Consider the following 25007-nt stretch of genomic DNA (forward strand, 5'->3'; position numbering starts at 1 on the left):
AGCTTCAGGGATGTGGCTTAACTTACCACAGCTGGACTAAATTCTGTGTGCACATAAGCGTCGTTTCACAATACATTCATTGATTTCTGTGAAGTAGTTTAGCAAACAAATCATTGCCCAAACTGGACACCTTGCTCTGTCAGAAGGGGAAAACCTAGCACAGAAGTGCACTGGCAAGCCGCTGGAACCCGAGGTGTTGCAACACACAGTGTCACACGGCCTTTGATCATGCGTTACACTCGGAGGAGGTTTGGTTACATGCATGTGTGTCAAGGTTACATAAACTCACAGCATAATCCACCTGCATAGCACTGGGAACTTCACATAAGGTTGACTCCAAACATTCTGTCAAGCTGAAACCAAGGTAGTGCCTTCCCACAAAGATATCTCTGACCCACAGAGGTACTTTTTGATACAGAATTATTACCACAGAGGTAATTTTTGATGCCACAAAAATTAACAAATGTGACAGTATGACAGGGTGAACCTGGCACAAAGAAATTTAAAACACAAGTCACTATCATTTTCTAAACAAAATTCAGATGAGTCTTATATGAAAGCCACTAGTCTGTAATACAAGGAATTTGGTAAGGATATGAGTTGAAGAATCTTCCTTTCCTTAAGGAAAGAGCACATACACACACCCTCCAAACTCCTCAAATTGTTTGGTACTATGATAAATCACTGTGATTAATAATAACCCTTTACTACACTAAAACATAAAGGGAATCCTAAAGAAGCCCTACGGAAGGACTACAGCCCAAAAGATAAATTCAGTAAGTTCAAAGGACACAAGAGGTGAGAGAGCCCTCCTGAAAACACCACAACCTTCATGTCTCTTGCTTGAAACACTTTTTGATTGCTCTATTAATTTATTTCTTAATTCTAGTTAGAAATCTAAAGCTATCATGCCAACATCCCTTGTTAGAATAAGATGCTGGGAATTTTTTCATGTTGATGCTTCTAGTATGCTCTCTCCTGTATGTTCTTAATATCCACACAACAATTACAATTTATAACTGTTCTATCTTAAACTATTTGCATACTAACTGAGGTTTATCTCCTTTTACATGTGCTACTTCATTGCCTCTTTTTTGTACCCACCATTTTCTTTTTCATCTACTTTGTTCATCAAGGCCTCTTTTCATTCTGAGAAACCTTAACATTACTTCTGCTCTTCAAACACGAATAATGTCTCCCAAGAAATCACAGTAAATCCAGGTTTCTCTTAAAAGAAGCAAATGTCTTGTCTCGTAATCCACATTAACTCAAAATGTCCCAAAGTCTCCAACACATTAAACTCAGTAATTCTAAGAAACCCAGACAAGTACTACCACCTCATAAGAGGCCACACATAATTCATAAAAGACTGAGCAATAACTGGAAAAAAGACGCCAAAAAAAAAGGAGGGAGTTAGGAGGAAGAAAGGGGAGAGGGTAAGGAGAGACATGATTAGAGAAAGGCAAAAATTTTCAATTGAAGATTAAAGAAACAACAAGGAAAGAAAACTCAAACCCTGCAAATTGTTCCCTATCCGATCTGGAAGCTTAAAAAACATGCCAAATACACCACTGAGACCTTAGCCCCACCAGCACTGTAATGCATGTTTTCAGTTAAAAATCATCTTCCTCAAAACAATAAAATAAGTTACAGTAAATCTTTAGAGATGTCATTTCTTCCTTCAAAACAAGGGAAAAGACTTTGGAATGATAAAAGAAGCAGGGTACATAGCAGGGTACATTTTCTCAGCTCTGTGGCTGCAAGCATTTTTATACAACAGAAGACAGAAGCATATGGATAAAGAATTTAAAAATATCTTAGCATTTGCATTCTGCTAGAAATGTAAAGTATTAATGATCCCATAAAATGAAGCAAACCAATTATTTACCTGGAAAATGTTAATGTGATTTTGGTAACCTTCTCCTACAGACAGCTGAGAAACACAGTAAGGGACCTGAAGAACAAAACCAGCCCTGTGACAGAATGTTGAAGGGCAGTTATGTGGGCCAGGCCCATGATAAAATCACACATATGGTACATGATATCCTTTATAGTTACAGGAAGCTCAGGAGCATGACCTCTCACACAGATCACATTTATAGCCTCACAGACTATTCAAAATGTACCAGAACATCATGCAAGCAGACCACAGGCAGGTAAGTCCTAGTCCACCTGACAGACAGATAATCAGTACAGAGACAAAGGATAAATGAAAGTGGGGTCATACTCCCAAATTGCTTAGCTTAATAAAAAGTAGGTTGCATGTACATAAAGCCAGTGAAATAAAGAGGTTAGGTATTTTCCTCTCCAGTATTTGCTTCATCCTTTTCCTATCATAGACCAACACCATTAGTTCATTAATGGGGGTTGTCTACTTCTTATATGTATACACAGCTTTTTGTACAAAGAGACCTCAGTGTCCAACTGGAACCTCTGTGTGCTCTAGTAATACAAATAAAAAAGGTTAATAGTAATTAGAAAAGACAGGGATTCCAGAGGGGCATGACAGATTCTTAATTAGGGACCAGGGTGCCACAGTGGAATCCAAAGAGATGAGAGGAAGGTAATATGCAGAGCAGCCACTGTTTAAACCACTTCTTTGTGGTTCAGGGACAGGTTCTGATTAAGATTTAATCTCTTGGGGAGCAGTGCTAGAAACCACAGCTAGTTCAATGAGGACACTTATGTGATGCACTGTAGCTATCAAGGAGCAGAGTACATTTCCCACTGTCCAGAAAAGGTGGGGAACAATGTGCAATGCAAATAGATGGTACCTAGCTAAATGTTACATCCCTTTAGACCAGTTTAAATCTATGGTTTTAATCAACATAACAAGTGAATAAGAAAGGGCAATGCAAAGAGGCTGAATCCGGAAAAGGTATGACAGGGGTAGTCTTAGAAAAAATTAAAAAGGCTACTATAAATTCATTTGGACAGGGAAATTATATGAAGAAAATTAGCAAGGAATGTGTATAATAATGAATAAATATTTTTTTTTAAAACCCAAGCAAACCCACAGTTCTTTGACTGCAATCTCAAGTAAACATGAGATATTAATAAAAAGTAGGAGACATCTTCAGCTATATGTATTGGAAATCAGCTGTTTACTTGCATTCACTGCTGAACAACTTGACAAACTGGGTCACAGAATGAGAAGTGTACAAGGCCTTTATATAGAAACTGGAATCTACCAGGTAGAGTGAGTAAGAACACAGTTCCTACCTGCAAGTTACATCAATCATTTATCTAGCATAACATATAAAAAGTACAACATGGTTTACTATGTAAGAAGACAATCTCAGAAACTAGAAAGCAGAAATGAATAGAAAATGTAACCTAGCTGCAAACTAGTAGCCAAGTTCAGCAAACACTTAGAAACGTTCTGTTCAGGTGTATGGCTGCTTGAGCCTGAAGTTCAAAGACTGAGCCCTTAAATAGAGAAATCCTTTTCATCCTGCCTGGACCCTTTTATATCAGATTCCCCTAGCAGCACAGAACAGTTGTCTCTCCATGTTTCAGAGCACCTTGTACACACAGAGCATTACCACAATCTAATCAGTAAAAATACCATAATTGCACAATGCAGCAAAGCTAACAAAAGGCTCCTATTGATCACATTCAGTCCCACAGCAGCTGTGTTTCCCTTGCTTCCAACCCCTTTGACTGGTCAAGGGCAACTGATCTTCCAAATGGGGCAAACACCTCCTGCACAAGCACTACAGGCTGGGATTTGTTGCCAAGGTTTGTGTTCAGGGACAAAAATGAGATTAAAAGCATCATGAGGAGGAAGCCTGGCCATTCTCACACCATCCTGGGTGGTGAAGCTGCAGGAGATTGTGCAACACCTCCTGCCGGTTCCTTCCCTCCCAGCTGCTGCCTCCTGCCTGCACCTGCACCCATGCCCAGCAGGGCCCATCCCTTCGGGCATTCGGGTTTCCTGCTCGGTCCCAGACCACTGGCCCTCACAAATTGCCAATGTGAGGCACAAATTTGTGAGGCACAAATTCCCTGGGGATTGTGGGGGTGGAAAAGAAAGAGTGGCTACACAGTTACACAGGAAGACATCCTCTGCTTCTCGAGGAAGCATCCACTGCTGGGGACCAATGGCAGGTGCAGCACTTCCTCCACAGTCAGTGAGCAGTTGGGCTGACAGGACTGCAGATGGGAGTCCCTGCTCCTCCCAGGACGGCAGGAGGCACAGCTGCACTCCTAAGGATCGCATCTTCCACATCTCCAAGTAAGGAGCACTCTGCACTTGAGCCAAATCACTTAAAGAACTGTACATCCTACTGATGGCACATTAGCAGGATGCTATAACTAAACTAAAAACATAGATCAGGATTCTCAATGAAGTGCAGCTCTGTTTTAAAATCAGGTTGACAGAGCACCAGACCTTAGCGTGATACAGTTTCTGCACTACTGTAGCTCTTTAGCACTGACTTTTCCCACCCTATAAAACCTGCAACCCACAAACTTTTCAATAATAACCTGCACAGCAGTCAGCACAGACTACGCACCTGTATTTTGGCTTGAGGGAACCCCCCATGCTCTGAAAGCACAGCAGCAGGCAGTCAGACAGACAGACAGACACATAGATAGTAAGAGCTAGATCCAGCAAAAGACTGAAGCTTCTACAAGTCATGCACTAAATTTTTTTTATGTGCTGAAATTTTACATTTCTATACATCAGCTAGACTCTGCATACAATACAAAGAGGAAGAAAGGTACCTTATGATATGTTCTAAAATTCTTATTTGCTGAAAAGGATACCCAGACACCAAGTTAATCAAGACACAGCAGAAGGTAAAAGCAGGTATCTACTTAGTGTCCCAAATTCCAGTCATCTCCTAGACTTACAAGAGTCCTTTGAGTGTCATTTGGAAGAACTCTCTGAAAAGTGGTTAGTGTCCATTTTTTATTAACAATAGAGCATAAAGGTTCCCAAACCTCTTGCCCTTGGACACCACTATTGGTGACAGCCACAGAAGGGGCTCTTAGATCTCATTACCTCACTCCAAAGCCATCAGCATGACTAACCCCACATCTGACACTCCTCTGCTTTACATCCTACCATCCCCACACCAGTCCCTGTATTCCATCTCTCCCCCTTCAGACCACACACACCACCACTCTCTAAATCAGCAAATGCAATCCCACATTTAGCCACACAAACATAACCCACCACCTCTTCTTTACTGCCCAACAGGCCACACCAATTCATCGGCCACCACTCTGTGCTCCCTCAACCTCCACTTTGCTATCTGAAGCCAGAAGCACTTTTAGTTGGCCGAAGACTCCTCCAGCTCTTCTGATTTTTTTCCTCTGCACACGTTCAGAAATGCTCCTCTGCCTGACTGGCCATCATTAACAGTGACCTACATTCAAACACACAAATGTTCTGCTTTAGCTGCTTCAGTTCTTTAGTGTAATAGCCCTCAAAATATAAGTTCAGCTAAGTTTGCAAATGAAATGTGTAGTTTGGTTAAAATGGCAGCCAGGTCTTGTGGCAGCCTTTATAAATGGGACCTTATGCAAAAATTAGAGCTGCTTTTTTCCATTAATCTGCCCTCCAAAAATGACTCTGTAAAACTGATTCAGCTGTTTTGAGTTCATCTTTTCAGATATGTACCTGAATTAAACAATATTCAGGAAAACAGTACTTTTTTTTTTCTTGCAGTAGAAGTACAGTACTTTTGCCACTTCCCTTAGACCCTGATTAAATTCCCATCAATGTACGTAGACTCAAGTTGCATCAGGGAAGGCTCAGGTTGGACACTAGGAGGCTTTTCTTCACAGAAAGGGTGATTAAACATTGAAATGGGCTGCCCAGGGAGGTGGTGGAGTCACCTTCCCCAGACGTGTTTAAGGAAAGACTGGATGGGGTACTTAGTGCCAAGGTTGACTTAACAAGGTGGTGTTTACTCAAAGACTCAATGATCTCAGAGGTCTTTTCCAACATGATTGATTCTGTGATTTTGTGAAAGTCTATAAATTGACTTCCATGAAGCAGGTTTTAACCCAGCCCTAAGACACAAACACTGTAGTCTAAGGGCAGGCACCATGGCAGTCCGTATGGTACTTTTGTTTTCTCAAGTTTCCATCTAATTTTTGTATTTCAGACAGAAAACATAGGTTGGCACAGCATTAAGAAAATCAGAATGCCATGCACATAAAACTTACAAGCTGTCTTTGCAACTGCTATTAGGAACCCTGAAAGCCCCCCTGCTGTGGCCTGAGCTAGGCAGGAGTCCTACAAGAGCACATGCATGGGAGTGTGCCTGAAGGATGTGATACATACACATAACAGAGTCTGGCTGCAGCTGCAGCAGTGAACTGCTTCCCCTGCCTTCCTAAAAGCTAAGAACTAATATTCCTAATTCCTGTAGTTTTGCTTATTTTCTTGCTATTTCAAAGAAAAAGAGAAAATCAACTAGCATGCAATTGACCCCAATCCCAAGCAGCATCATCAGCCTCAGGCTGCAGAGCTCCAGGGGTGCCAGCATTAAATGTCCATGGGAAGATGTGTATTTCCCTGAGGTCAGTGCATGAAAAAAGCCTGATGAAGTGCATCTCCAGGTGTGGGCTTGGCAGGAGCTGAGCCAAAGAGATTCATTCCCCTGTGAAGGAAGCCTGGTGGGGAAGGGTTTTGCACCCCTTGTCACGTAAAGCCTGCAGTGTTTGCTGTGGAGCATCGCTGTTCTGATGCAGCGCAAGCTCAGGCTTCAGGAGTCCAATCACTCAGGGTTTGTTTACACTGGGAGAGCTCTGCTGCTAGATATGCTGGCAAAGCTCCTCAGTGTGGATGTAACATATGCCAGAGAGGGAATTCCTCTGCCAGTCTAACAGTACCACTTCCCCCAGTGACATTAACAAAGCCAACAAAACCACTTCTCTGACAGCACAGCTGCACCAGTGGGGGGTATATGGTTTTTACTGCTTTCCCCCTCCCCCCACCCCATGAAAATATTCCATGGGACTACCAAAGCCCTACAGAAGGGATGGATTCTCTTCTGGGCAAGCTGCCAACATCATCCAATAGCACTCACTGCAGAGCAGGAAAATGGAGACCCGTATTAAATGCACTTAGACCCAAGCAGTGTTTCATTGGCCAGGAAGGGACAGGGGCCTCTGCCCACGGGGTGTCAGTGATCCGTGATGAGGAGTGGCACCCAGGAAACTTCCTGCAGATGAAGCTGGCCACCCCTGCTCAACTCCCCACCACAATTACAGTGCTGAGGCACTGAAACAGGTTGCCCAGGTAAGTCATGGGTGCCTCATCCCTGGAAGTGTTCAAGGCCAAGCTGGATGGGGTTTTGAGCAACCTGGTCCAGTGGAAGGCGTCCCATGGCAGGGGTGTTGGAACTAAATGATCTTTAAGGTCCCTTCCAACTCAAACCATTCTATGGTTCTGTGACTCTGGTGGTGGGTAATGGCAGCAACCACATCATACTGAGATGTGGAGAGAAAATGGCTTTGCCCTAGGCAGCAAAGTGAGGGAGAGAGCAGAAGTGTCACCCTGGCTGAGGATCAGGGAGTAAAGCTCAGCCAGCCAAAGTGCAAGACACTGCATCCATGCTGCCAGCTCACAGTATTTTTGCAAGCCCTGTCATGCTTCAAATGTTTTAAAGTTACAGCTCTTCAAATCACAGCCACTGAATAACAATTAATTTAAATTTTTATTTAAGGAAGATATATATTGAATTTCCCTCAGTGATTCATAGCCAGATTTTAATAATATATATGCATACTATATTTAATATATATAAATTTATATAAATATATACATGTGTGTATGTATAAATACACTTACATTCATACCTGGTCTGCACACTTCAATTTTAAAGCTAGACTTCCAGTTTTCTAAGGCTGGAATTACAGTCATAAACATTTTCAGCTGAACAATGTGGTGCCATCAGCCACTAGCACGCAGTGTAACCAGAGGGGAGCGTGCTGGTGGCATCTCCACAGTGCTTCCTTTTCTCCACACACACACATTTGGAGGATAGCCTGGGTAGCAGTAGGGCACCTGAGGGCTAACGTTTTCGTTGTCCATATTATGTACAGGCATAGAAAGAATGCATATAAAAACTGTGGAAAAGACATTAGTGAGAGTAAGACCAGCAGAACTACATTATTTTTCCACGTTTTCTCACAAAAAACAATTTAATCACCAACAGTTTCCTTAATTGCCCCCTCTTCTTATTGAACTCAGTCCAGGTCTTTATGCACTGACAGGATCTGATTTTCAAGAAAAAAGCAATGCACATAGACAAGTCCTCTGCTTCCTCAATGAGCACAGGCAGACCATATTTCATTGGATAATATCCCAGTTGCCAGAATTCCAGAGCCAGTGCATAGACAGGAAAAGCAAGGGCATTCTCCTTCAAAGCATTCCTGCATCCCTGCTCTCACAAGGCAGTAGGAGTAGCACAGTCAATGACAAGTCTGTAACAGTACCAAAGAATCCTACAAAGCTCACAGTATCACTGATGAGAACAGCATGTATTCAGGAAAAAGGCACCCTAATGACTTTGTTTGGGATAACTTTTCCCCAGGCTCTCGGCTCATCCCTGCAGTGCTTCCCCCCTGGAGCAGCAGCAGTGCTCATACACAGACCAGCGTTCCCCGAGCACACAGCCACGGCAGGCACACCTGTCCACCATGGATTATTCTTGCCAGAAGCACAATAATCTCCCTGGGAGGACTGTTGCTGAAGGAAGGGAGCATATGCACATTGAAATGCAGATTTTGCTTCCTGTCCTGTGATGACCTGCTGCTGCTGCTGCACACAGCAACCACAATACCTTCCCAACAGATTTCAGTGAGCAAAGGCAGAACAGCCTTTGGGGTCAGCCAGGCAGACCCAAACAGTCTCACCAAGGCTTCAGGGTGACAATATCCTGCCAGAAGAACTTCCAAAATGTTGGTTGCTCAGGGCCAAATAGCATCTGGAAATTTCTACCTTCTGGTGGGATGTTCTCAAGCTCTGTCTGGGCTCCACATTCAGCCCCCAGCCAGCATTACACCCTTTGCAAATATACTGGGCTACAAAAATCATCACTTGTTATTAACTCTGGGTCCAAAACACTTTTCCTTTCTTCTTCCTTCTCAACACGTGAAATATCATGTTCAACACGTGACATATCATGTTCAGGTCACACCTTGTCACAGCAGGAGAGAAGTATACTTAGGCCTGATATTTACGTGTGAAATGAGAGATAAGTGAGCATAAATATCCCTTTGCCCAAGCCTAGGGGCACACGCTCATCATGGGGACAAGGCTGGTGACATGGCTGCCACACGTGGCAGCCCAAACCCTCAGTGCTTGTGCTCATACACAACAGTTCATTTGCCTTGCGAATCACAAAGGGTTAATTTATTCCTAAATTACAATTCAGAACGCCTCATTTAGCCAAAGACCTCTCCCATTAAAAAGAGAATCATACAGATGTATGAGGTATTTGTACAAAGATCTTAATCTTTGCTGCCATCAGCTCTGGTACTAGCCCAATTAATAACCAAATTAATGTCAACGCCGGTACCCAATCCTCCTCAGGGAATGGGGATGACGTTTCCTTTCGGCCATGCACCAAGTCCCATCCAGCAGGAGGCAGAGCCGTGTGTTTTCCCGGGGCCAGCCCGTCTCCCACCTCAGCGCGGCGGGCGCAGCCGGAGGGAGCGGCTGTGTGTTGGCTCAGCCTCCCCCGCGCAGCAGAGCAGCTCCTGCCTCGCTCAGTCCTACGCTCGGCGCACCCCTGGCCATGGTCCATTGGACGGAGGGGGCCCAGCCGCCCATCCCGCTCGCTCCATGCCCCGGCTCCGAGCCCCGAACCAGCCGCGGCCGTGCCCTCCAGGAGCCCCGGCGGAGGGGGGGCACCACGGGGTGTCAGATGGCTGCTGCATCACATTGCCCGATGCGTCTTCTGCGTTTTCCCCAAAAAAAGAACAAAGCTGTTCTCAAAACGGCGCTTTCTGTCGAACAGCTGACCAAAAATAAAAAGCACAAACAAAACTTAATGGAGCGCGAAGCCTCATAAGACAAGGAAAATTCCCGCTCCAATTCTGATCTCTGTTTACAGCGTTGAAAGTGGGTCAAACTGGTCTGCGATGGAGGAATCTGTTTGGAAAATGATCTCTGAGAGGAAAAGCATCTAAGCGGCAGACAACTGCACTGCAATGCTTCCACGGGGATCCCTTCCCTGCCATCAAAGTAATTCAGTTTTAGCACACAAGGCTGAAACCCTCTAACTTGAAATTATGGCTTTTTTATTCAAATTACTTAAATTCAGCAATTCCCTATCTTTTGGAGCAAATCAACTAACCACGTTTCAGCATAGATCTCCACGCTTTAAAAAACTAAGACATAGCTGGTTTTGGACAGGGTGGGGGAAGCTGTTGTCAGTTTTGTTGATTTTGCATTGTTTTTTTTTTAATAATTGCCCTCACTTTTGTTCATTTCCTGTGTTCAGGACAAGGTTATTGTGTAGTACCATCACACTGCCTAACCCAACTATTTTGTTTTACCCTGTCATGGTCTCTTTCAAAATGCAAAGGAATGATTATGACATAAAATGTGAGCCCAAAAATAAGGAACAGTCTGTAACAACATTACTTTTCAAGGTATTTTCATTCTGACTTAGAGAAATCTAGTCAATTTAATATCTGTCCTTTCCTGTTCAAGATAGAATATGATTGTAATGTAAACAAATTCAGCCAAAACTTCCTGGCAAGAAGCTTTGTAGGTTGTTCTGTGCAATGCTGGTATACAAATACAGAGCAATCTAAAGAAAGAATATACTAACTAGCCTTGAAACCCACCAATTTGTTTTATTGACTTATGAAAATTCTGTTCTTTGACCTTCAAGTGCTTGACTCCTTTTATGGTCGCACAGTCTTTATTTATTAAAAATCTCCTGCTAATTACTCTCAGGGTACCCAGAGGCTTTAAAAAACACAAAATGCCAAAAAATTTATTACTACATTCCTGCATATATTGAATCCTCTTTCTAATCTGTTTTTGAAAGAAAGAAATACATTTATAACATTTTCTCGAAAACATCTTTAAAAGCACTCCAAGCTGATAAACATTCCTACATATTTATATTTTGTAATTTTTTAAATGTTCTCTTTGGCTTTAGTTACTATTTTGTATTTAGAGAAAAATGAGCTCTGTAAGTCTTCAAAGTGTCTGCTAATGTCAGATATTTATAGAAAGTTATGATCTCAAATGATTTTAAGAACTGAATCAATCTACATCTGTGGGACATCCTTATATCTTTTAAACTTCAAAAATGTCCAGTTTAAACTAGAGACTTTGCGGGCAAATAAGGAATAAAAAGGCTCATATTTTAAATGCACTCAGTATAAAAGAAGTAACAAAAAGTAGTAGCCAAAAAGACTTGGAAAAAAATACCATGGCACAGTAAAGGATGTAAATTTTATATCTGTTTACCAACAAACAAAGAGAGAGAATAAAGTAACACGGAAACAGCTCAGACATAACATAGATGAGAACATGAAAGAGGTATGGAGTATAAATTCTGAGTCTACAGATAAAGAATATTGAAAAAGTTAGAAAAATGAGTTTGAGAGACATCTATGAATTAGAAAGTGCTTTGTGAGTGACCCGTGGAAATAAGAGCAGTTACCCTCACAAAACCAAAGATCCCCCTAAAAAAAAATTAAAAGGGCTATTTCTCCCCAGACTTACAACTAAGTAAGAGCCACAGGAGACTCCCAGGGTCAGCGGGGACTCCTGTCCCAGCACCCTGCTGGACACGGGGCGAGCTGGGGGGGTGGGAGGCTGGGAGATGCCAGCGTTCCTGGTGCCCTGCTGCCATCCCAGCCCGCTGCAAACCCCGCGCTGCTGCACCATGATTCCACTGACGGCTCCTCGCACCCAGGCTGGTGTCCTTGCTGGCTGCGGGGAGCTGTGAGCCTCTGCCACCCCTCCTCTGCATGTGGGTGCTGTGAAGGGACCCCCGCCCGAACATGAGGGGTGTTTGCTCCTCTGACATGAAAAGAGAGCCTTTCATTCAATAACCGAGCTGTCCCAAACTGTACTGTAACAGAGGAGCACATTAAGTTGGGAAACACTCTTTTAACACTTATTTCTGTTATGCTCTTTCGTTTATTTTGTTTTTTGGTAGAGCCTCTTTCCCAGATTGAATGCAGGACCCCATTTTACTAGGCTTGACATCTACACAAAGGGGAAAGACCTTTCCTGCCCTAAAGTTCAGAACCCAAAGCCCAAGAGGTGCTCAGGGAGCGTGCCTGGAGCAGCAGTGTGGGAAAGGCTGCCAAAACCCTCCTTGGGCTTGGTGCCACCAGGCAAAAGAGCCTGGGGACAGGGAGGCACGGGCGGAGCCTGTCAGAGCCAGTGGATAGTGAGGCGGAGGAGCCCCCACTTACCCCCATCCCCACGTCACACGTGTCACCCCGGATGGCAGAACAGGACATTTACCCGATGGCAGAACAGGACAATTCCCGATGGCAGAACAGGACATTTACCTGCTCTGGAGCCCCACTTTGCAGCCCAGTGAACTGGACAGCAGTTTGCACCTCACGTACCACCTTCACAAAGCTGCAGCCCCTTGGGAGCAGCGACATCCTCTTCAGCTCTACTGCCTGAACAGCCACTTACGGGGAAATGGTGGTGGGGAAAGCTGGCAGCAGCAGTGGCAGGGGCTTCAGCTGTCTCAGCTAGCCCCGTGGCCACCATGGTGGTCCCTGAGTTACCCACACTCACACAGCCACGGACACACTGTGCCCGCTCTCATCACTTCCATCGCCCGCCAATAGCACTGCGGGCTCCTGTGAGGTTTCCACATCCCCACACCACCTCCCAATGTACCTGCAAATTCGGGAGGCAGGAATGATCTACTACATCTGCAGAATGGGACTCCAGTCCAGAGCCAGGACCTCCACGCTACAGTACAACACAAAACAGTAACAACCCCAGTGGGTGGCGAACTGAAGAACCAAGGGGGACAGCCCAGCCCCAGTGTCCTGCTGAGCTCAAGGCACTGGTTACAACTTTGTGGGTCTGAGCACTAGTTGAAGTAGAGCCACAAAAGGTAACAAAAGCCCACTGTCAGCAGGCTCCAACGAATGGAGCGCTCTGCCAACTGCAAAAAGTGAAAAATTGGGTGTTATTTACAAGCAAGAATTCATCCCATCATCATAGCAGATGACCTTCATCAATCTTCTCTTTACTACCTTAGATTGGCACACGAGGAAAGTTTTTTGCCAATACGTGGATCTCTGCGTGCACTACGTTATTGAACATCAGGTGAGACAACGGAACTGTCCCAAGTTTTGAGGCACAACCAAACCCCTCTCCCTCTGGCTGAGTTACGACAGGAATTACGTACGTTCACAGAACACATAAAAGTTACCTGACAGACTACGTTTTCTTCAAACACAACGCAAACTAGAGCTGTAACGCGTTTTCTCAGCCTCCTCCCAAAAAAAGGATGAGATTATTTTCCACAGGCTACCGAACAGTAAAGGACCCAAATAACGCTAAAACAGCCTTCAAGAAAACTAAGCATCAAACGCTAAAATGTCCTTCAGAGGCTGAAAGGGATGAGCTGAATCACCTCCCCAGCGAGGTGAGGCACCGGCTGTTCCAGCAGTTGCGTAGATAAGTTTGCAGCCGGCTCGTGGCACGCAAGGAAGGGTCCATAGTGCACCCCCCAAAATGAATGCATCTCCCGTGCACAGCTAGGACTCCGCTTTGGAGAGCGGAGCGTTGGTCCAACACTTGCACAACAGTGGCCCCTCAGGGGGGAAGCCCCTCCAGCCCGGCTGCCGCTCCCCGCTCTCCCCCGGCCCCCGAGGGGAACCGGCCGCACTCCGCCCCCCGCTCCCCCCGCCGCCCTCCCCGGGCCCGGGGTCCCCCCCGTCCGGCGCGGGGGGCGGCGCGGGCGGGGCCGGGGGCGGCGGGCCCGGCCGCACAAAGGGCGGCGGGGCGGGGGCCGCCGGGCACTTACTTTGTCTATGGTGCCCGGGAGCAGGCGGTCGAGCAGGCGGCACAGCACCACGCCGTCCTTCAGGGAGGACTGAAGGAAGCCCTCGGGGTCGGAGATGGTCTTTTTGGGCGACTCCAGCACGCCCAGGGCGATCAGCCACGTAACGGTCTGCTCCGCCGAATTCATGGCGATGGCGGCGGCGGGCGGGGGTCGCGGCGCCCCGCGCCTCGCGTGGGTTTTGTGTCTCCCCCGGCGGGGGCTTCAGGCGGAGGCCGGCGGCGCCGCCCCCATGTGAATGCAGATGACGACGCCCCGGCCCCGCCGCTACAGACACATGCAGCTGCAGTGCCGCCTCCTCCCCGCCCCCCCGCCGCCGCCGCCGCCGCCGCCGCCGCCGCGGCCGCCGCCGCCCCATGACATCACTGGCAGCGGCAGCGGGCGGGGGCCGCGCGCCCGCGGAGACCCGCGCACCGCTCCGCGCCCGCTGCGCGCTCCCAGGGGCGGCCGGCGCGCGCCCCCTGGCGGGCGGTCCGCGCCTCCGCGGGCGCGCAGCGGGGCGGGAGCGGGAGCCGGAGCCGCCGGCGCTGCCGGCCGCGGGGAAAAGTTGCGGGATACCCCGGCCCCTGGTTTCCTCCTCGGACGGCGCCGTCGCGCAGAGAACGAACCCCTACAAAGCCTTCGGTGCCAGGCTCGGGCAGACCGGTGTCGGACCGTCTACCTCTGGGAGTACCGGCAGCGGGTTCCGGCCCGACCGGCCGCACTCATGCGATCTCTGCCTTTGCCCGCCGTTCCCTTGCGCACGGAAACCCGTTCGGGAACCTCGGCCCAGCGGGCGGGTAGCGGGCTCGCCCCGGTGCGCGCCATCCCCGCCGTGCGCCTGCCGGGATGCTCCATCCCCGGAGCGCCTCCCGCCAGCTTCCATCCCGATGGGATGCGGCACCGCTTGGGAAGCCAGCGCCAATACTCAGAAGTACTGTGAAGGCTAACCTGAAACAGAGCCTTCCTGTGCCTTTTATTCTGACAAAAACCATTCCTCGAGGCTTTGCTTGGACAGGGCACTATGAGCAATCAGTATTTTTTTGTTAGGAGCTGGCTGGTGTGGGCTCCCAGGGTCCCTCCGTTGCCATCAGCCTCCCTTGATGCAGCACACACGCCAGGAGAGGCGATACCACCACAGTCCCTCCTTTCCCTTCTCACCCCATCTGACCCCCTCGAGGGGCAAAACGCCTCCAAGGCAGAGGTAGAGGGAATAATGCCAACCCAAACTCATCCTTGCTGTTCTGCTTCCAGCCTGGTGTACTGCATCCACCACCATCACAGTCCCTGAGCAGCAGCTCTGGTACGTTCTTCTGACCCAGAATCTCCTCCCAAACCACTGGCCAGCCCAGAAAGACAGAAGTGTATTTCAATTTGATACAAGATAATCTAATTTCAACACTCAATCTCCTCCTAACGCATAACAGGTGCAGATTTTCTTAAATTCTGACACTTCAGGTAGATACCTCTTCCAGAATTTGTTTTTCCTTTTGCTCTTTGTTTTTTGGTCGAGGTGAGAGCAGTAGACTGTCCTCTGCCAATATTAATGCCCACCTGGGCTCAAGCAGGATGAGAGAAACAAGTACAATGCACACAGCAATGGTCAGAAGGCATTTATTACCTCAGCAACCCCGAAAGGGGTTCCCCAGTAGCTTCCCAAGCAAGGTGAGCAGCAAGTGGGGCCATCCCTGGCGCTGGCCCACAGTAGAAAACAATGGGCATGAGTTTATGAAGCTTTTCATGTGAGAGATGTGATGGGTACATGAACAAGGTGAAAACACATGGCAGATTACAGCAGAGAGCATGATGTGGGAAAACCCATCCAAAGGCAATGGAAGTAACAACATATTACAACACAGAACATGATCTTAACAAAGCAGAAAGGGTTTAATTATAAGCAATATCTGGGTTGTCACTGACTGACATCCATGACCTATCTCCTCACCATTCTTCTGCTCTTAACTGTACACCTTTCCATATTTATTTTCAGCAACAACTTCTGATCCAATGATTTGCCAGCTATGAAGAACACAAACATGGCAATTCTTTGCCATTGGAAAGATTGGATGGATTGCCTGGAGACTTCTAACAGAAGCTTGACACAGGTCAGAAAACCATTTCCAGATCTTTAAAGGAAAAAAATTAAAGTGCCCAAAAGATTTAGGAGCATGCCACTCCCTTCTTGGCTTCCTTTCTTGTCAGACTTTCCCCTACAAGGTACTTACTGCAAAGCACCTGAACTCTCTGCACAGCTCCCTTGTTTCATTCTTTCCTTCTGCATGTCCCAGTACTGTCCATTTATACTACAACCTTGTAGGACAGACAGATATTTTGCACCTGCAGTATCTGGCAAGTGGAGCGCATGCCATGGTGGGAGTTTTGAAGTAACACACACAATGAAACATACAATTATTGCAACTCTGCACTCTTTCTTTGTTTCTCAATTAAAGATGTTCTGATTCTCTTATGTCTTGACTCTGGTCCCACTGTTGCTTCTAAATCATAAACTCATGATATCTTTATTCAAGCATCCATTTTGATAGTATTTAAATAATCTAAATTTTTTGTGAAGTTGTCATAGAGGGATGATTTTAACCACTTTTTTCTGCAAAACATTTTAAATTTATGCAAAGATGAAAAAGTAATTTTGGTACTGGTTCTCATAAACAAAGGATATATATGAAGCATGCAGGTAGGTTCAGGTAACCTCCAGGCCTTAAATCTGTTCACACAAGCAAAAAGATTCTTATATTTGGAGGGGGGAGGGGGGGGAGGTGTCTCAGTTTAATAAAATCTGGACCTCTTCTGAACAAGAAAGAAATAAATGTTCTCTGAAATACATCAGGCAGCTTTAGCAGAGGTCTAGTAGATTTAACAGCACATAATTTTGTATAAATAAAGATTAAGCAGTTGACAATTTATTTGGTCTTTCCCAAGCTTTTGTCATATTCTTATGAGAAGTTACTAAGGAAACCAGGTAGGCGTGAGGTAGAAGGTAAATTTCTGTCATGGATTAGTGAGTGGTTGAAAGACAAAACATCAGGAATAAATTGCCAGTTTGCAATTTGACCAAAAAGTTATCAGCAGAGATACTACCTCTATTCTGTGGTATGAATTAACTGAAAGTCTCCAAAAGATGACTACACTTCTGTGGATTTTATTTATTCTTTTAGCTTGAGCAATTGGTTTTGGAGGAGGGAGAACAGGAGAGGAAGGAAAGAGCAGGTAAAGAAAGCTACTCTTTCATTTTGGCTTTCCATTTGCCGTTTTCCATTTTCAGCTGTTAATGCCTTGTCTACCTGCCCCTGGGCAGCAATGAGGTGCTTTGGCCAGATGCACAAATCTCTGTTTTCCCTGTGCCAGGCCAAGGTCAGGATTTCAGTGTGGAGGTAACTGATTAATTATCAGTCCAGCCTGAACAGAAATTGCCTTGACAATCTGTAATTAGCTATATAGGGGTCATACTGGATCAATTGCTGTGCTGGGGTTCCCACGCTATACATAATTATCTCTGTAGTTTTAGCCTAGGGAGGTTTACATCTCTCTGTAATAAAAGCCTCACCCCAACAAAGCACACTTCTGTGTTAAACTCAGAGATGTATTTCCATGCCATTTAAACCTACCTTTCAAAAGAATCTTGAGGCTTATAGAGGAGCTAGTCTTTTGCAGGTCCTGAAAACAGTTACCACGAGTTCAACGTCACCAGCTCTCTGCTGTTGATTGACTACCTCTCAGCTGAAGGGGTCAGTTGAAGCCCATACACCAAAGATTGTGCTGGTGAATTTGGGATGCAGATCAATGAGCTGTGTGGTACTGCCACAAGCCTCAATGAATTAAAAAAAAAAAAACAAACCAAAACAACAAAAAACACAACAGAGAGCAAATTATTTCATAATCTTCCAAGTTGCAAAGTATTTTAATAGGCAGATGAAAAGTTTTTTTTGTCCTGAATAAATAAGTACCGTACAGAGAGCAACTAAAGTGCTGATGCAGAAACACAAATCCAGGACTCTGAGAGCAGATGATTGACCAAGGGTGACAGCAGCATGATGCTCAGGATTGCCCTGCTCAGCTCCAGGGCAGCACCATGGGTGCCCAGGCAGGCTTGGGCCTCTCAAATAGGCATCACAGAATGCAGTGTGTTGAATATACCAGTGTCCAAGCTATCCCCAAAAACAAAAACAAAAACAAAAAACCAAAAAACCCCAAACAAACAAACAAACAAAAAAAAACCACACAAAAAACCAAAGAAAAAAGATGCTTTAAAACCACTTTCTTTCATGGAGGCTGCAGGTACCTGTTGCAGAGTTTGAGGGAAAACAGGGATGCTTATCATCATGAGAGCTTTTAGCTGGGGGAGAGATGCCCCGGAGATGAAGTCCCTTATTTATTTCCCCCGATTACAGATCTCAAGTCTCTCAAGGATCTAGTGCACTTGCCCTACTGCCTCCTGTGCAAGTGCCTTTAGGGCCTACCCAAAAGCAGAAATACTGTCACCATGTCTTTACTTTAAATCAACGCAGCCTATTGACACTATGCTCTGATTGAGCTCCGAGTCCAATCTGCTGCTAAGTCTTTGGCTATCCTAATTCTATGCAGTCAATTTTTTTGTTAGCATTTGCTTGATTTGATGAGGCAATCCTAGCTTTATCACAGTCACTCGTGCTTTTGTGGCTTTTACCCTGTCTATGATCTTTAGGTGGAAATATACAGAGTCCTCTGGCAAGTCTGCAGTAGCCCAAAATGTAGCTCTGCTTTTGCACTCCTGAGAGCATCAATTCAAGAGCTGCCTTTGTCTTCTAAGTGCAGTTCAGGAAAATGGCATTGATCCACTACATTCTTTATACTTTCAGAAACCAGTAAGTGTCTCTGCTTTTGGCAGAGATGAATATAAAATGAAGGTCCTTGCCATGAAGGGCTTAGTCTAAATCACAGATGATGGAAGATGAAGGATAGACCTGAAAAAGGAAGAAATGAAGCAGGACAATAGGCAGCCACACAGTCACACTTAGGCTGTCTCCACAGGAAGAAACTTGTTTTAATTGCCATTTCAAAAGCTTTATTCACATTTAATAAGGTCTCAGAAAAAAATGAAGGACAAGAATTAAGCAGCGAGAAATCAAAATTACTAAAATGAATGAAAATGTTTTGAATTTAAACAAACAAAAAAAGGAGCTGAGATTCTTGGATGTTTTTAAGCAAATGCATAATGAATGAAAAGTATTTTCCAAATTCTGCCCCATATTTTGTTAGCATGAGTTGGAATATGTGCTTTTTTAACACTGCAGGCTGGACAGAAGCAAATCGGTGGTTCCCCTGTGGAAGGACTTGGGGGAGGGGAGTTGGCAGTGAGCTCCACCATTTCAGGCCAGACGCAGAGAAAGCTGTGTCCTGCAAGCTGAAATATCAGATGCAGATTCCCAGCTGGTGGAAGTTGACACAGCTCCCTTAAAGTTGATGAATCTATGACATTTTTAAACAGCGAGCTCAACAATTTGCAAAGAGCTCTGATCACAGGGGACTGACTTGACTATCCATAAAAAAAGGCAAACTGGATTCTAAACTGTATCTGGTGAAGAATTTTGGCCAAGTAAATGTAAGAGTGTTACTGAGTCATCAGTAGAAACTCGTTTGGATTACAGCACAGAAACTTGGACACTTGTTCTCTGGAAAAACTAAATCACACAGCAATAGAGTCATTAGAAGACTGACAGTGATCTTATGGGAACTCGGTTTGTTTGCCCTGGTGAAACAAAGCCTGAGAAAGGGTACAGGAGGGCCAACTATAAATATACCAGTGGGTAAATATCACAGATAGGCATGCAGCTATCTAAGTTTCAGGACAATGCTAGCACAAGAGCAAATGGATATAAAGAGTTCCTGAATAAATTTGTGCTGGAAATCAGTAAAATATATTTGTTTCTTCTAGCCATAAAAATTTTCAATGCTGATAAGAAAGAGCAGGGCAAATAACGCAGCTGTTTTTAGAGGGGTGTAAATGTGCAGGCTAAAGGGATTCTATGGTTTGAGTGCAGTGGCAGGACTGGACATTGCCCAGGCTCTGTTCCCCAGCAGACTGTGCATTACTCCTACCAGAATCAAAGTGGGCCAAGCATTCATCATGATGGATAAGTTTAGTGAGAGAAGTCAAATAAGCAGAACCGCAGTCAAAGCCATTCTCTCACTCTGAGTGAATGCTAATGACACCCGTTCATTTCTGCTTGGAAAATGCACTCAGTGAACTAGGTTAATGGAAGAAAACCCTCTTCTCTGAGATATAGGCTCACAGAGATGGAAGCTACACATAGTGACCCTTGGATTTTATTTTAGAGCCCTTTTGTATTCAAATTTTTCAATCCTATAAAAGTTTGCTATGGATCTATGCCTCTTTTTTTTTTAAACACACAGCAATTACCAGAGTGAAGTAGCAACCTGCTACTCCACTGCCTCTTCTCCACTTTACTCCAAAATCCTAGGCAGTAGGCAGACAGTTTTGAAGACATTTTTGAAGTGTGGGCAGATGGAAGGGCAGCACAGGGAATGAGACAGAGGAAGAGAATGCATGATGATAGAAGCTCTTAGTCAATGCATGGAGCAGGAGCATCAAAATATACAGCTCTTCCATGAGTGTATTTATGACAAGATTTCCACACTTGGCTCAGGTAAAGAGAAGGAGAACTGATTTTGATGGGATTGGTTGGCTGGTGAGGTTTGCAAGAGGATTCTTATTCATAGTTGTATGAGTGGACAACAAACTGGATACATTTGCTAAAACTGTAAAACTGGATTACTCCCCATTCACAGGGGAAATTGCTGTCTCCCTGTAGGACAGCAAGTGTCACCATCTGCTGGGTCACCCTTGTGCTTTTCTGGGTGTGGGGGTTGCACTTGCTGCCACTGACAGCAGGGCATGCTCAGGGGAGGGTTTGGGAGCCTGCTCCCCTGGCACTGGGCCAGAGCCCCAGCCTGGCGCGCAGCAGAACATCTATGGCTCCATCAGGCTTTCAAGAGCTCTCTGCACTGCTTCTGCAAGAGACCACGGGAGCTGATGGAGCTGTTATTTTTAGTCCTACAGTACTATTTGTTGACTATGCCTCTTTCCTATGCAGGAGGTACTGAAGCCTTCTAATGATTGACCAATAAATGTTACAGTCAATAAAGGTTACAGTCAATAAATGTTACAGTCATTAAATGTTACAGTCAATAAATTGCACTATCTGCCTTACAGTTAGCATCTGCATCCTTCCAACCCGTAATGATATATTATATGATATGATATATGATATGATATTTGATATATGTTATGTTAATTTAGCTTATAGACCTTTGTATCATCACCAGTTCAGATGTATTTGTGACACTCTCAATCAGTAATAAGATGGTTTTCTAGTGCTCCTTTTGAAAGAAACCAAATACTAAGTCCTGCCATAGGCTTACCTAGCTAATGGGAGCCTCACCTCCCTACACTAAAGGGTTTTCAGGGGTGCTGTCACTGGGTACCAAGAAGAAGGTGGAGGCCCAGTTGTAGAAGCTGCTCAGACAGAATATACAGAGATGGAAACAGCTGAAACCTTGTGCTTTGCCTCAGAATCTCTGGATACCTCTGGCTACTTTCTTTTTTTCTGATTTAAACTACAGCCACCCAACAAATATGGATTATGATTATTTGGCTCAGCTCTCTACCATTTTCTCTTTAAGCTCTCAGTGTTTAAGGACTTAATCTTGTGTATTTTTCCTTGGCTTATAGTCCTGTTGGCAGCAATTATAACTCTCAGTGCTCTTCATTTTGGCCAAATAAAACTAATAAGTATACTCTGATAAATTAGCATTTACTTGACAAGCGTCTTACCAAACAAGGTCTTTTGGAGGGCTTGAATCCTAAAGATCTACAATGTTATAAAAGCCAAGGTGCACATACAGTTACACCAGAGCTGATTAGAAAGGAGAAATAAGTATCACTGGCATGCTGAATTTCCTAGAGTTCTCAAGCTCAGGTGCCACCACCATATAGCAAACAAACTCTCTGTAAGGTCTGCCCTCATAGGCCATATTCTCCCCTGCCATGTTCTCCTTGCAACCTTTCCCATTTCAATTGGAACAGGCTACCTGGGGAAGTGGTGGAGTCACCATCCCTGGAAGTGTTCAAAAAACAAGTAGTCATGGCATGTCACAATACAATTTAGTGGGCACGATGGTATTCAATCCAGGGTTGGACTTAATGATCTTGGAGGTCTTTTCCAACTATAATGATTTCATGATTCTAGGATTCTAGGTGTAACCTCACAGAAATTATTACCCCATATAAAAATGCCCCTTATAAGGAGAGCATCAGGCTTTCATTACTTGTTGGCCTTGTCTTAAATCTTATGTTTCCAACCAAGTAATGGGATATTCCTGCTTTTAAACACAGGAACTGGACTATGAAACGTTGAAAGGGTAAAGATTGCCTGAAATTTTTGTCTCCTTTTTCTTTGTTCATGTTTTCTATGCTCCCAGTGGAGAGTTTCTATATACATGTAAAGCCTATTTTGAAGACAGCTTTGCAGACATTGCTGTCACATTTCAGCCAATTTCCAGAAGTTCCAGCTATTCATCAGATACTGCTGCAGAAAGAAACAACATTGCATAGGTAAGAGAAGCTTTTTGGTTTTAATTAAACAAAGTAAGATTTTCAGTGTTTACCTTGAATTTTCTAGAGCACCCTCAAAGCAGTGCAGATCTCTGTATTTTCACCATGTTTCATGTGATGTCTTGATGTGATGATATTTATAAACCTGTACTAGATTAATCAGTGATTGATTTAATGGATTGACTCTCTACCTAGTTATCTTTCAACCTGAAGAGTGTTCAGTCCATCTCTGTCAAGAATCTCTATCTGGTCAGTGAAACAGACCATGATAAATGCTGTGTAAAAAAGCTTCCTTCTTTACTAATTGGACTGGACTTGGAAACCAGAGGTTTCCTGGGACCATTGCCTATTTTCGTCATAATTATTTGCATATTCAGTTCAACAACAAAACACTGTAGTGTCTGTAATTGTTCATTTCAGAAATTAAAATCTCCTTATCATGTATGTCAGTCAGAAGAAAATGTGCAAACACTGCATCAGTGCCAAACAGTACTAAATCGGTACTACCCGCACTAATTTAGGATTAGGAAGTGTATTAAACAATAACTTAAGAAGCAAAGGATGTTAAGGGAAGGAAATTTGCTGGAGACATTGTTTAATGTATCCATGTTAGTACAAGGAAGTTTTTCTACTGCTCAACATGTAAATTATATTCACTGTCTAATTACACAAATTGAGGCAATCTGAGGTAGTTTAACATTAAGAAACGTTTTGTAACCAATTTGTATTTTATGTTTAACTCACAACAGTATCGACATAATCTTAAAATTTAATAATATGGGTGGGATCAGATCTAAATGGGAGCCTTCTTCTTTGATGTCTGACATAAATAATGTACACAAGAGGTGTTCAAATGCTGCTTTGCTGTGCTGCTGTGGCTTGAATGTCACAGCTTAATGCCAGTGGGAAGAAATAGCACCACCAAAATAACTTGAATCCACCTATTTAACCTTCCAAATATATACTAGGAATTGGGATAAAGCCTAAAAAAAATGTTGGTGTGAATGTAAAGAAAAAAAAGCACCTGAAATAGAGTGTAATTCTCACAATTCAAACCCACATTATTTTCTCATGATTTTGTTCCACCCAAACTCACAAGGCTGTCTCAACCAGATTTACACCACTACATTACAATATAAAGATTTAGTCAAGTCCTTCTTGAAAACAGGATTATTTAATTAACTAACACAGAAGTCAAAACACCAAAGTTCACACTCAAGCAAATTTGCCCAAAGTAAATAGGAGTTTTACATGAGGAAGAAGTAGCAAAAGAATTCAAAGCCAACTTCTGACTTTTTTTCTACCCTAAATTTCAGTACAAAAGATGAAGTATAAAATCTCATATTATCATTTGTTCAAAAGATGTCACAGCAGCAGACAAATTTCAACTGTGGCAACTTCTGTGTATGAGAATAAACCATTCTATAAAACTTGTAGCTGAATAATATTTAAAAAGTAATTTTCTTGGCTGCAGTTTCCCAGGCTGAGGATTTGATCATATAAACCTGTATGGAATGAGCAGATACAGGAGAGACAAACTTTCACGGCTCAGACGATGTAACAGATATGGCACAGATGAGGCTGAGGCTCCAGAAAGCAGGTCTTTCACAAGTGGGCTCCCTTGAGCAGTTTCAACATTTTGTTCTTGACAAGAAAGCTGTTCAGAAGTTAACTCCAAGTTTGGAGTTGTTTTCTAAACCAGCAGGGAGAAAAATGCCTTTGGCTACTGTCACACCTGTACAGCTGTACTATTTTTGCTCAAACAAATATAAAAATACTTTTTTAAACAAAACTTTCATACATATATGAAATATTTCAAATGAAAAGGCAAGCCTTGCTGTTTCCTGCCATTCCTACAGTTCTGAAATGGCAAATGAGAAGTTAGAGACACCATTCACTGCTGCTGTTGCCTGAAAAGAGGAACGGGGCTGTTTGCCAGTGCCAGTGAGGACAGACCCCTCTGAATCTGCCCTGAACGTCCTTCCAGGAAGGATGCTCCTCTGCAGCTACAGAAATCTGCTCATACATGACCAAACAACACTGCACTATCCTGAACTGTAGAACTGCACAAGAATGAGAGAAATACTGACACAGGAAGATTGTACATTTCCCAAGCTTCATGGCTCATTATGTTGAATACCGAATTTCATTTTTGCCAAATTAAAAGGCAGTGGAGAGAACTGTGACAGGACTTTTATAAAGATTCTCCTTCCTTACTCTTTCCTATTGTCTTTAATGCATGAAGAAATAATTCATGTCCAGGAAAAATTGTCCTGAATTTCTCTGGATTTTGAATACTGGTTGGTCTTTATGCAGAAGTTGCAGCAAATTTTGAATTATTAAGTGCAACATTGTGTTTGGACCATAGC

At 44.2% G+C, this 25007-nt stretch overlaps 1 protein-coding gene across 2 annotated transcripts in view; it reads right to left on the bottom strand.

Moving 5' to 3' along the window:
• ARHGEF7 (Rho guanine nucleotide exchange factor 7) overlaps positions 1-14221 on the bottom strand; it is a 116505-nt gene extending 102284 nt beyond the window's left edge. For both annotated transcript variants that reach the window (XM_066545312.1, XM_066545311.1), the window contains exon 1: positions 13995-14221. In XM_066545312.1, coding sequence (XP_066401409.1) covers positions 13995-14159 — 165 coding nt within the window. In that variant the 5' untranslated portion in view covers positions 14160-14221. The remainder of the gene's footprint in view (positions 1-13994) is intronic.
• Positions 14222-25007: the final 10786 nt, after the last annotated feature.

The sequence above is a fragment of the Molothrus aeneus genome, chromosome 2 (assembly GCF_037042795.1).
Source record: "Molothrus aeneus isolate 106 chromosome 2, BPBGC_Maene_1.0, whole genome shotgun sequence".
NCBI classification, from domain to species: Eukaryota; Metazoa; Chordata; class Aves; order Passeriformes; family Icteridae; genus Molothrus; species Molothrus aeneus.